Below are 12,581 nucleotides of genomic sequence, written 5' to 3'. Positions count from 1 at the left end.
TTGACTTTTTAACAAAAGCTATTCTGACTAGTGTGAGATGGTGTCTCATGTAGTTTTGATTTGCATTTCCTTGATGATTAATGATGATAAGCACTTTTTTCATATGTATGTTGGCTGCATGGTTTTCTTCTTATGAGAAGTGTCTGTTCATGTTCTTTGCCCACTTTGTAATGAGATTTATTTTTTGCTTGCTGATTTTTAAAAGTTGCTTATACATTCTGGACATTAGGCCTTTGTCAGATGCATAGTTTGTAAATATTTTCTCCCATTCTGTAGGTTGCCTGTTTATTCTGTTGATAGTTTCTTTTGCTGTGCAGAAGCTGTTTAGTTTAGTTAGGTCCCACTTGCTAATTATTGTTTTTGTTGCAATTGCTTTTGGGGACTTAGTCAAACGTTCTTTGCCAAGGTTCATGTCAAGAAGAGTACTTTCTAGGTTTTCTTCTAAGATTTTAATAGTTTGAGGTTTTAAACTGATGTCTTTAATCCATCTTATATTAATTTTTGTGTGTGGTTAAAGATGGGGGCCCTGTTTCATTCTTTTGTATATGGCTAGCCAGTTATCCCATCATCATTTGTTAAACAGAGAGTTCTTTCTCTATTGCTTATTTTTTTTTTTACTTTGTTGAAGATCAGATGGGTGTAGCTGTGCAGCTTTATTGCTAGCTTCTCTATTCTGTTCCATTGGTCTATGTGTCTACTTTTGTATGAGTACCGTGCTGTTTTGGTTACTGTAGCTTTGGGGTATAATTTGAAGTCAGGTAATGTCATTCCCCTAGCTTTGTTCTTTTTGCTTAGGACTGCTTTGGCTGTTTGGGTTGTTTTATGATTCCATATGAATTGTTAATTTTGTTTTCAAGTTCTATGAAAAATGTCATTGGTAGTTGGTAGAAATAGCATTGAATCTGTAAATTGCTTTGGACAATATGATAATTTTAATAATATTGATTTTTCCAATCCATGAGCATGGAATTTTTTCCATTTGTTTGCGTCATCTCTGATTTCTTTGTGCAGTGGTTTTTATTTCTTCTTGTAGACATCTTTCATCTTTTGGTTAGATCTATTCCTAAGCATGTTATTCTTTTTGTATATATTGTTTAAAATGTATTATGCTCTTGATTCGGTTCTTAGTTTGAACATTATTAGTGTATAGAAATGCTACTGATTTTTATACATTGATTTTGTATACTGAAAGTTTACTAAAGTGGTTTATCAGTTTAAGGAGCCTCTTGGCAGAGTCTTCAGGGTTTTCTAGGGATTCAATCATATCACCCATGAAAAGAGATAGTTTGATTTCCTCTTTTCCTATTTGAATGCCTTTTATTTATTTCTCTTGCCTCATTGCTTTGGCTAGGACTTATAGTATGATGTTGCATAGGATGGTAAGAGTGGGCATCCTTGTTCTGTTCCAGTTCTCAAGGGAATGCTTCCAATTTTTGTCCATTCTGTGTGTTGTGGACTATGGGTTTATCATAAGTGGCTCTTAAGAGATGTTCCTTTGATGCCTAGTCTCTTGAGAGTTCTTATCATGAAGAGTTTTGATTTTATGGAAAGTTTTTCTGCATCTATTGAGATGATCATATAGTTTATTTTTAATTCTGTTTATATGGTGAATCACACTTATTCATTTGCATATGTTTAACCAAACTTGCATCACAGAAATAAAGTCTACTTGGTCATGGCGAATTAACTTTTTAATGCATTGGTGGATTTGGTTTGCTGATGTTTTGTTTAGGACTTTTTTTGCCTATGTTCATCATGAATATAAGCCTGTAGTACTCTTTCTTTATTGTGTCTCTGCCAGATTTTGGTATTGGGTGATGTTGGCTTCATAGAATAACTTAGAGAAGAATCCCTCTTTCTTAGTTTTTTGCAGTAGTTTCAGTAGGATTGATATCAGCTCTTCTTTGTATGTCAGGTAGAAATTGGCTGTGAATCCATCTCATCCAGGGCTTTTATTTGTTGCTAGTTTTTTTTAAAATTATTTTTGATTCATTTTGGAACTTGTTATTGGTCTGTTCAGGGATTCAATTACTACTTGGTTTAAGCTTGGGAATTTGTGTATTTCTAGAAATTCTTTAATTTCCTCTAGATTTTCTAATTTGTGTACATAGAGGTGCTCATAGTAGTCTCTGAGGAGTTTTGTATTTCTGTGGGACTGGTTTTAATGTCATCTTTGTCATTTCTGATTGTGCTTTTTTGGATTTTCCTTTTTTTCCCTTTGTTAATCTAGCTAGTAGTTTATTAGTGTTTTTTATTCTTTCAAAAAGCAAACTTTTGGTTTCATTGATCTTTTCTGTGGATTTTTACATCTCAATTTTGTAGATTTCTGTTTTGACTTTAGTTATTTGTTTTCTTCTGCTATCTTTGGGGTTTGATTTTTCTTGTTTTTCTAGTTCCTACAGGTATGATGGTAAATTATTGATTTGATATCTTTCTAACTTCTTGATGTAGGCATTTAGCACTATAAACTTTCCTCTTAACACTGCTTTAACTGCATCCCAGAGATTTTGGTATGTTGTGTCTCTGTTTTCATTAATTTCATAGAATGTTTTTTAATTTCTGCATCAATTTTTTTGTTTATCCCAAAGTCATTGAGGAGTAAGTTGTTTAATTTACATGAAATCGTGTGGTGTTGAGAAATCTTCTTGGTATTGATTTTATGTTTTTATTGCACTGTGGTCCAAGAGTATGACTGATGTGATTTTGAATCTTTTGGAATTTATTGAGACTTGCTTTAGGGCTGAGCATGTGGTTAATCTTACAGTATGTTCCATGTGAAGTTGAGAAGAATGTATATTCTGTGGTTGCTAGGTGTTGTATTGTGTGGTTTTCTATTAGGTCCAATGATTCAAGAGTGTAATTTAAGTCCAGGGTTTCTTTGTTAGGTTTCTGCCTCTTGCATCTGTCTAACACTGTTAGTGAGGTGTTAAAGATCTCATTTTTATTTTGTAGCTAAGTTCTTCAAATGTCTACAAGTACTTATTTTATGAATCTGAGTGCTCTAATGTTGGATGTGTATATATTTATGATAGTTAAGTCTTCTTGCTGAATTTAACCCTTTATCATTATGTAATGTCTTTCTTTGTCCTTTGTTGTGGGAAGTCAGGGACCCTGAATGGAGGAACCAGCTGAAGCTGTGGCAGAATAACATAAATTGTGAAGATTTCATGGACATTTGTTTGTTCCCCAAATTAATACTTTTATAATTTCTGATGCCTGTCTTTACTGCAATCTCTGAACATAAATTGTGAAGATTTCATGGACATTTATCACTTCTCAAATCAATACTCTTATAATTTCCTATGCCTGTCTTTACTTTAATCTCTTAATTCCATCATCTTTGTAAGCTGAGGATGTATGTCACCTCAAGACCCTGTGATGATTGCATTATCTGTACAAATTGTTTGTAAAACATGTGTGTTTAAAAGATATGAAATCTTTAGGATATGGGCATCCTAAAAAAGAACAGGATAACAGCGATTTTCAGGGAACAAGGGAGATAACCATAAGGTCTGACTGCCTGCGGGGCCTGGCAGAACAGAGTCATATTTCTCTTCTTGCAGAAAGCAAATAGGAGAAATATCACTGAATTTTCTTCCTAGCAAGGAAAAACCCTGGGAAAGGAATGCATTCCCAGGGGTAGGTCTATTGATGGCCGCTCTGGGAGTGTCTGTCTTATGTGGTTGAAGATAAGGGATAAAATATGCCCTGGTCTCCTGCAGTGCCCTCAGGCATACGAGGATTGGGAAATTCCAGCCTGGTAAATTCTAGTCAGACCGGTTGTCTGCTCTCAAACCCTGTTTCCTGTTAAGATGTTTATCAAGACAATATGTGCCCAGTGGGACATGAAACCTCATCAGAAATTCTAATTTCGCCCTGGCCTTGTGATCTTGCTCTGCCCTTCTGCAATAAAAATTGCCCTTTGAAGCATGTGATCTTTGTGACTTACTCCCTGTTTGTACTCCCCTCCCCTTTTGAAATCCCTAATAAAAACTTGCTGGTTTCGCAGCTCAAGGGGCATCACAGAAACTGCCAATATGTGATGTCACCCCTGGAGGCCCAGCTGTAAAATTTCTCTCTTGTAATTTTTCTCTTTATTTCTCAGGCTGGCCAACACTTAGGGAAAATAGAAAAGAACCTACATTGAAATATTGGGGGCTGGTTCCCCTGATAGTCCTTTTACACTATTGTTGATTTAAAGACTCCTTTAAGTGATTTAAGAAGAGTAATCTCTGCTCTTTTTTGTTTTCTATTTGCATAAGAGATCATTTTCCATCCCTTTACTTTGAATCTGTTGGTGTCATTACGTGTGAGATGGGTCTCTTGAAAACTGTTCATGGTTAGGTTTTGTTTTTTCTAACTTGTCACTCTGCCAAGCAGTGCATTTCAATCATTTACATTCAAGTTTAATATTGATATGTGAGATTTTAATCATGTCATTGTGTTGTTAGCTGCTTGCTTTGTAAACTCAATTGTGTACCTGCTATAAATACATTGGGTGTGTTTTTGTGGTAGCAGATATTGTTTTTCTGTTTCTATATTTAGAACTCCCCTAAGGACCTCTTGTAAGGCTAGTCTAGTGGTAACAAATTTCTTTAGTGTTTGCTTGTCTGGAAGAATTTTATTACTCTTTTGCTTATGAAGCTTAGTTTGGTGAAATATGAAATTCTTGGTTGGAATTTCTTTTCTTTAAGGATGCTAAAAACAGACCCCCAATTTCTTCTGGCTTATAAGATTTCTACTGAAAAGTCTGCTGTTAGCCTAATGGGGCTTTTTTTTTGTAAGTGACCTGACCCCCTTTTTTTTTCCTTTTTTTAGCTGCCTTTGAGATTTTTTGTCTTTCATGTTAACTTTGGAGAACATGATGACTATGTGTGTTGGGGATGGTCATTTTTATAGCATCTTGCAGTGGCTCTCTTCTGAGTTTCTTGAATTTGCATGCCAACCACTATAGCACTTGGGAAATTTTGTGAGGCCTGTATCTTCCCATATGTTTTCCAAGTTGCTTACTCTTTGTCTTTATTTCTCAAGAATGCCAGTGAGTCCTATATTTGGTCTCATTACATAATCCCATATTTATCAGAGTTTTTTTAAAAGTTATTATTTTATTCATCTTTTATTTGTCTGACCATGTTAGTTTGAACGAATGGTTTTTGAGCTCTGAGATTCTTTCCTCAGCTTGGTCTATTCCATTGTTAATACTTCCAACTGTACTATGAAATTCTTATAGTGAGTTTTTCAATTTTGGAAGTTCTGTTTGGGTCTTTCTTAAAATGACTATGCCATCTTTAACTCTCAAAGCATGATATAGTTTGAACATTTGTCCTGCCCAAATCTCACGTTAGATTATAAGCCCTAATTTGGAGATGGGGCCTGGTGGGAGGTGATTAGATTATGGAGGCAGATACCTCATGGTTTTGTTCTTTTTCAATAATAGTGAGTGAGTATTCATGAGACCTGATCATTTAAATGTGTATGGCACCTCCCTACCCCCCAACTCTCTCTCTTTCTCTGTCTTGCTCCTGACTTCTCCATGTGAAATGACTGCTCCTGCTTCACTTTCCGTCATTAATAAAATCTCCCTGAGGCTTCCCCAGAAGCAGATGTATGGCCTGCAGAACCATGAAACCATGAACCATTTAAACGTCTTTTCTTGCAAATTATCCATTCTCAAGTATTTCTTTATAGCGATGAAAGAATGACCTAATACAGAAAGTTGGTACTGAAAAGTAGGGCATTGTGATAACATCTGAAAATGTGGAAGTGACTTTCGAAGTGGGAAGAGCTCAGAGGAAGATAGGAAGTTGAAGGAAAGTTTGGAACTTCCTAGAGACTCATAAAATGGTTGTGATCAAAATGCTGATAGTAATATGGGCAATGAAGTCCAGGCTGATGAGGTCTCAGATAGAAATGAGGAACTTATTGGGAACTGGAGCAAAGATCACACATGCTATGCCTTAGCAAAGAGCTTGGCTGCATTCTTTGTAGGGTTGTGTAGAAGTTTGGACTTGAGAGTGATGCAGATGAAAACAATTTCTAGAAGTGTTCGAGAAGTGATATGGCTTCTTCTAACAGCCTATGCTCAGATGCAGGAGCAAAAAACTAAAATGGAACTTATAATTAAAAGGGAAGCAGAACATAAATGTTTGGAAAATTTGCAGCCTGGTCATGTAGCAGAGAAAGAAAAAGCTTTTGGGAAGAGGAATCCAGGCAGGCTGTGGAGCAACCAGTTGCTAGAGATATTTGCATAACTAAAAGGGAAAGATAACAGGGAAAGGCCGGATAGGCATCTCAGAAACTTTGGCAATAGTCCCTTCCATCACAGCCCAGAGACTAAGGAGGAAAGAATGTTTTAATGGGAATGGTCAAGGGCCCTACTGCCCTGCAAAGCCTCAGGACACTGTTCTCTGCATTCTGGCTACTGCAACTCCAGCTCTAGCCAGAGCTCAAAGGGACCCAGCTACAGCTTGGGTTGCCACTTTGGGGAATGCAAGCCATAAGCCTTGGTGGCTTCCATGTGGTGTTAAACTTTATGGTGCACATAATGTAAGAGTAAAGAACAGTTGGTAGTCTCCACCTAGATTTCAGAGGATTTATGAGGAAGCCTGGGTGCCCAGGCAGAAGCCTTCAACAGGGATGGCGCCCTCACAGGAAACATCTACTAGGGCAGTGCCAAGAGGAAATGTGGGGTTGGAGCCCCACAAAAAGTCCCCAATGGGGCACTGCCTAATGGAGCTCTGAGAAGTGAGCCACAGTCCTCTAGACCCTTGAATGGTAGATCCACCAGGAGCTTGCACACTGCATCTGAAAAAGCCACAGGCGTTCAACTCCAACCCCTGAAAGCAACTGTGGGGACTGAACCTTACAAAGCAACAGGGGTAGGTAGAGTTGCCCAAGACCTGGGAGCTCACTCCTTGCAGCAGTGTGCCCTGGATGTTGGACATGCTTCTTTTGTATTTCAGATACAAAACCAGAGCAGAGCTCTGTATCTTTTGTATTTCAGATACAACCAGAGCAGAGCTCTGAGTTGGAGGAGATTTGCAGGGTGAGAATCCAGCCAGCAAACTACCTCATCCCAGCTTGTGCTTACTCCTCAATGCATCATTTTCCACTGATGTAAAAGTGGTCTCTCTTTGGCAAGGAGAATCCCAAAGGGGCACACACACACACACACACAAACACACGTGCATACACACACACATACAGAGTTTTCTTGGGAATCTTCTCTTTAAGATACAATAAGGAGATACTACTTTGTCCCAATGCTACTGATACCAGTTTAATTTTGTCCCTTCAGGTGTAAGCTCTTGAGGTTTAAGTTCTTTGGGGACCTGATTCTAAATTACTGAAAACTCCTTAAAAATGTCACTTATTTTGTGCAGTAGGTGAATGAATGTGTGGGTCAAAAAGTATCTCTTTAACCTAGGCTCATCAATATGAGGAATTTGTCTTCCTCATCAGGTACCTGGAAATTAATACTTCTTGAAAACGGTTACCACCATGGAGGGAGCTGCATCTTCCATTCTTACTAATAGAAAATGATCGTTTGCTTTGAAGCAGTTAAAGGAGATACATAAAAAAGTGAGTAAACTGCATTTGGAAAACATAAACTTTTTGGTAGAGGCAACCTTTGGTAGAAGAACCTCAGGATTAGTTTGAACTTTGGGAACATGACCTTCCACCTCAGTTTCTCTAAAGAGAGCAGACATTGGCATTTTGTTCACATCTTTGTGAAATGAAACAACTGAATTTCCTGTTTTTTAAAAATAATATGGAGATATTGTTGGTAACAATGTTTTATATTCCTAAAAGTTGCTAAGAGAGATTTTAAGTGTTCTCCCAACAAAAAATGATAAATATGTGAGGCAATGCATATGTTAATTAGTCTGATTTAGCCATTTTACAATGAATACAAATTTCAAAACATCATGTTGTACCTAAGAAATAGAAACAATTTTATTTGCAAATTAAAAATAAAATAATTACATAAAATAATTCTGTAAAATGAAAAAAGAGAAAGGCACTGTAATGTTCATGAAGAATTCTAAGACCATGGAATGTTAGATATTGAAAAGCATACAGAACATCCTCTTTATTTTATAGAAAACTCAAAATGAATTACAATCGAGTAAATAAATAAGTAGTATTTGGACTAAAACTAGAATCAGTCTGTATACCTCTTATCCCCACACACCAATCTTGACATATTTGAATATGGATAAACAGAAACACTTCTGCAATGGATAATACTCTTAATGTAAGCCTAAAATTGTCCTTGTGACTGCTGAAAATACATTCCACAATAGCATGAAGCAAACAATCATGATAATGATAAAATTATCATAAATCAGATAGATGCAGTGACTATTTATTAACTGTTTGAGAGTATATACTAAGTTTCACACATTAATTAGTATTTAATTCAAGAATGGTATGCTGTTTGTATTTTATCCACACAGGATATTAATTGAAGTGATGGTGTTTTATAAACCAGGTTCTTTTTTTCATAAATCATCCTACAAGATTGTCTTCTTCTAGAAATTTTAAGGAGTTTTATTTGTTATTTCTTGACAAATGTGTCACAAACATAGTATTTTCTTGAAGGTTTTCCCTGTATAAAGTATTAAGCATTTGACATTTCACATATTATTACTATGATTGATATTGCCTCACAGACTCCAGGATAAGTGCCTTAAAATATTTACATAAAATATAGGAAAGCATGTAAAATAATTATGTGTTACTTTAGCTCAACAGATCTTAATTTTCTATGTAATTTCCATCACAAGTTTCTGTACAACATTTGCCAGATCACCTGATCTCAAAGGCAGGGAGGGTCACTCAATTCCTCCCATGGCATCATCTTCCTTTATTGGAATTACAAGGTTGAGAGAAATTTCTAGCCCCTGTCCTTCCTTCTCAATCTATCATCTTATATTCTTGATTCCTGATGCCTCTTTTGACCTCAGATCTGTCATAGATCTGAGGGCAGGTCTTTATAAATATGAACAACTAAAATTTATTTTTACTAATTTTCAATAAGCAACCTTTTTGTTAAGTGTATTATCATTTCCACGTCCTTATATAAGGGAGAATAGGGAAAAGAGTGATAAATACACTTATGAATTATGCCTTAATAACATTAGGATGTTACTAATCATTTAAAAAGAATAAGAACTCCCCTGCTTGTATTTTCCCTGACATCTAATGTTAGGATCTGAACTTCTCATTGGTTTTGTTTTCTTTTCTTTTTTTTTTTTTTTTAGGGTGAATGCTCTGATTGCAGATTTTATTATTTTTTTTTTTAGATTTTTTCTAAGTATTTATTTTTTTAAATTTTATTATTATTATACTTTAAGTTTTAGGGTACATGTGCACAACGTGCAGGTTTGTTACATATGTATACATGTGCCATGTTGGTGTGCTGCACCCATTAACTTGTCATTTAGCATTAGGTATATCTCCTAATGCTATCCCTCCCCACTCCCCCCACCCCACAACAGTCCCCGGTGTGTGATGTTTCCCTTCCTGTGTCCATGTGTTCTCATTGTTCAGTTCCCACCTATGAGTGAGACAATGTGGTGTTTGGCTTTTTGTCCTTGCGATAGTTTGCTGAGAATGATGGTTTCCAGCTTCATCCATGTCCCTACAAAGGACATGAACTCATCATTTTTTATGGCTGCATAGTATTCCATGGTGTATATGTGCCACGTTTTCTTAATCCAGTCTATCATTGTTGGACATTTGGGTTGGTTCCAAGTCTTTGCTATTGTGAACAGTGCCACAATAAACATACGTGTGCATGTGTCTTTATAGCAGCATGATTTATAATCCTTTGGGTATATACCCAGTAATGGGATGGCTGGGTCAAATGGTATTTCTAGTTCCAGATCCCTGAGGAATCACCACACTGACTTCCACAATGCTTGAACTAGATTACAGTTCCACCAACAGTGTAAAAGTCTTCCTATTTCTCCACATCCTCTCCAGCACCTGTTGTTTCCTGACTTTTTAATGATTGTCATTCTAACTGGTGTGAGATGGTATCTCATTGTGGTTTTGATTTGCATTTCTTTGATGGCCAGTGATGATGAGCATTTTTTCATGTGTTTTTTGGCTGCATAAATGTCTTCTTTTGAGAAGTGTCTGTTCATATCCTTCACTCTTCACATCTTTAGGGTATTCCTAAGTGGGTTTATTATCTCATTATATGGTGACATGGAATATGGAGAGTAAAATAATTCTCATTTCAAATATAATTTTATAATCTGAGGGCATTTTAGGTCATATAGTTGGATGACTATTTTCTGTTTTTTAGAGACAGGATCTTACTCTGTTACACAAGCTGGAGTGCAGTGGTGGGATCACAGCTCACAGCAACCTTGAACACATGGGCTCAAGTGATCCTCCTTCCTCAGCCTCCTGAGTAGCTGGGACTACAGATGTGAGCCACAATTGGATGGCTCTTGGTGGGAGAGTGTATAGGATCCAAAGAGATAAAGAGTAAATTGTTCACATTTACACAGGATCTTTGCACAACTGCTCACATCTAGTATCTAGGAGTATCTCCCAGACCAACACTATTTCACAATTGTCTCTTATAACCCTGTTTAAAATAATCTATCATTAGCTTCAAATACTATTTGTAGCTATTAATCATTGATTTCCTTTGTAATAAAAATAATTCCTCTTTCTTATGACAGATTACAATGAACCAATGGAACCAATGGAAGATAAGAACCAGACAGTAGTGACTGAATTTCTCTTATTGGGCCTCACAGATCATCCCTATCAGAAGATTGTTCTCTTCTTCATGTTTCTCTTTGTTTATCTTATCACCCTGGGAGGTAACTTGGGGATGATCACTCTCATATGGATTGATCCCAGACTCCACACTCCTATGTACTTTTTTCTTAGGCACTTGTCCTTTGTAGATATTTGTTCCTCTTCTTCTGTTGCGCCTAAGATGCTGTGTAATATCTTTGCAGAGAAAAAAGACATCACTTTTCTGGGTTGTGCTGCACAGATGTGGTTCTTTGGTCTCTTTGAGGCAGCTGAGTGTTTTCTCCTGGCTGCCATGGCATATGACCAGTATGTGGCCATCTGCAAGCCCTTGTTGTGTACGCTCATTATGTCTCAGCAGGTCTGTATGCAGCTGGTGGTAGGGCTTTATGCCATGGCTCTTATAAGCACCATGACTCATACAATTTTCACTTTTTGCTTACCCTTTTGTGGTTCAAATATTATCAATCACTTTTTCTGTGATATTTTTCCACTGCTTTCCCTAGCATGTGCAGACACCTGGGTGAATAAATTTGTGCTGTTTGTCTTGGCTGGAGCTATAGGAGTACTCAGTGGTCTGATCATCATGGTCTCCTATATTTGCATCCTGATGACCATCTTGAAGATCCAGACTGCTGATGGGAAGCAAAAAGCTTTCTTCACCTGTTTTTCTCACCTTGCGGCTGTCTCCATCCTGTATGGGACTCTTTTCTTGATTTATGTTTGGCCAAGTTCAAGTTCCTCCCTGGGTATCAATAAAGTGATTTCTCTATTTTATACTGTGGTAATCCCCATGGTTAACCCCCTTATTTACAGCTTGAGGAATAAGGAAGTGAAAGATGCATTCAGAAGAAAAATTGAGAGGAAAAAATTTATTATAGGTAGGTAAAAGAGAATTCTATTTGTGTTGTAGCATAGATGTTGGTGCAAAATATGTAATAAAAACAAAACTGGACTGAGAACCAGAAGCTGCATGTGAGTACTGATTCTGACAGGTCATAGATTATTTAAAAATGGATAAGCTTTAAAATATTTTTCTGCCTCAGTCTTATTTTCTGTGACATAATGAGAATCTCAAAATAAATATAAAGATAGACTGAGAATATAAATATAAAAATATACTAGAAGAAAATGTAAGTGAACATTTGAAAAATCTTGAGTGTGTGAATACTTTTGAACCCAGATATAAAAATGAAAAGTTATAAAGAAAAGATCAAAGCACTACATACAATGTTAAAAGACAAATAATAAAATGAGAGAAAATAGTTGTGTACCTGTGCTAAGCAATCAATATCCCTAATATCCAAAGAAAATGCCCAAATTCACAGTCGATCAAAGAGAAAAACAAAGATAAATGGGCCAACTCATGAATAGGCAATTCACAAAAATGAGAATGCAAATTGCTAAAAATATATATTTAGGATGGTGCAAAAGTAATTGTGGTTTTGAACTATGAATTTTGAATTATTATAACTAGGCCCAAACACAACCTCATTAATCAAAATAGGAAACATTGCAATTAACATATTTTTGCCAACGAGAAATAAGTTTGTTTATTCCTGTAGCATAAAAATCTGTGCTTTGGCTGGGCATGGTGGCTCACACCTGTAATCCCAGCACTTTGTGAGTCCGAGGCAAGCAGATCACGAGGTCAGGAGATTGAGACCATCCTGGATATCATGGTGAAATCCTGTGTCTATTAGAAATACAAAAAATTAGCCAGGTGTGGTGGGACGTGCCTGTAGTCCCAGCTACTTGGGAGGCTGAGGCAGGAGAATCACTTGAACCTGGGAGGTGGA

General features: G+C 36.6%; 1 protein-coding gene across 1 annotated transcript; it reads left to right on the top strand.

Annotated features, from left to right (window-relative positions):
* The first annotated feature begins 10,726 nt into the window (after positions 1 to 10,726).
* LOC100612075 (olfactory receptor 5G3) lies at positions 10,727 to 11,671 on the top strand. Its single transcript, XM_024347514.3, has one exon. It carries the CDS (start codon positions 10,727 to 10,729, stop codon positions 11,669 to 11,671), a length of 945 nt encoding a protein of 314 aa, XP_024203282.3.
* Positions 11,672 to 12,581: the final 910 nt, after the last annotated feature.

Source organism: Pan troglodytes, chromosome 9 (assembly GCF_028858775.2).
Source record: "Pan troglodytes isolate AG18354 chromosome 9, NHGRI_mPanTro3-v2.0_pri, whole genome shotgun sequence".
Taxonomy (NCBI): domain Eukaryota; kingdom Metazoa; phylum Chordata; class Mammalia; order Primates; family Hominidae; genus Pan; species Pan troglodytes.
This window is presented reverse-complemented; position numbering and strand designations above follow the sequence as displayed.

Coding starts and splice junctions, on each gene's coding strand:
- LOC100612075 (XM_024347514.3), top strand. CDS start 10,727: ATGGAAGATAAGAACCAGACAGTAGTGACTGAATTTCTCTTATTGGGC.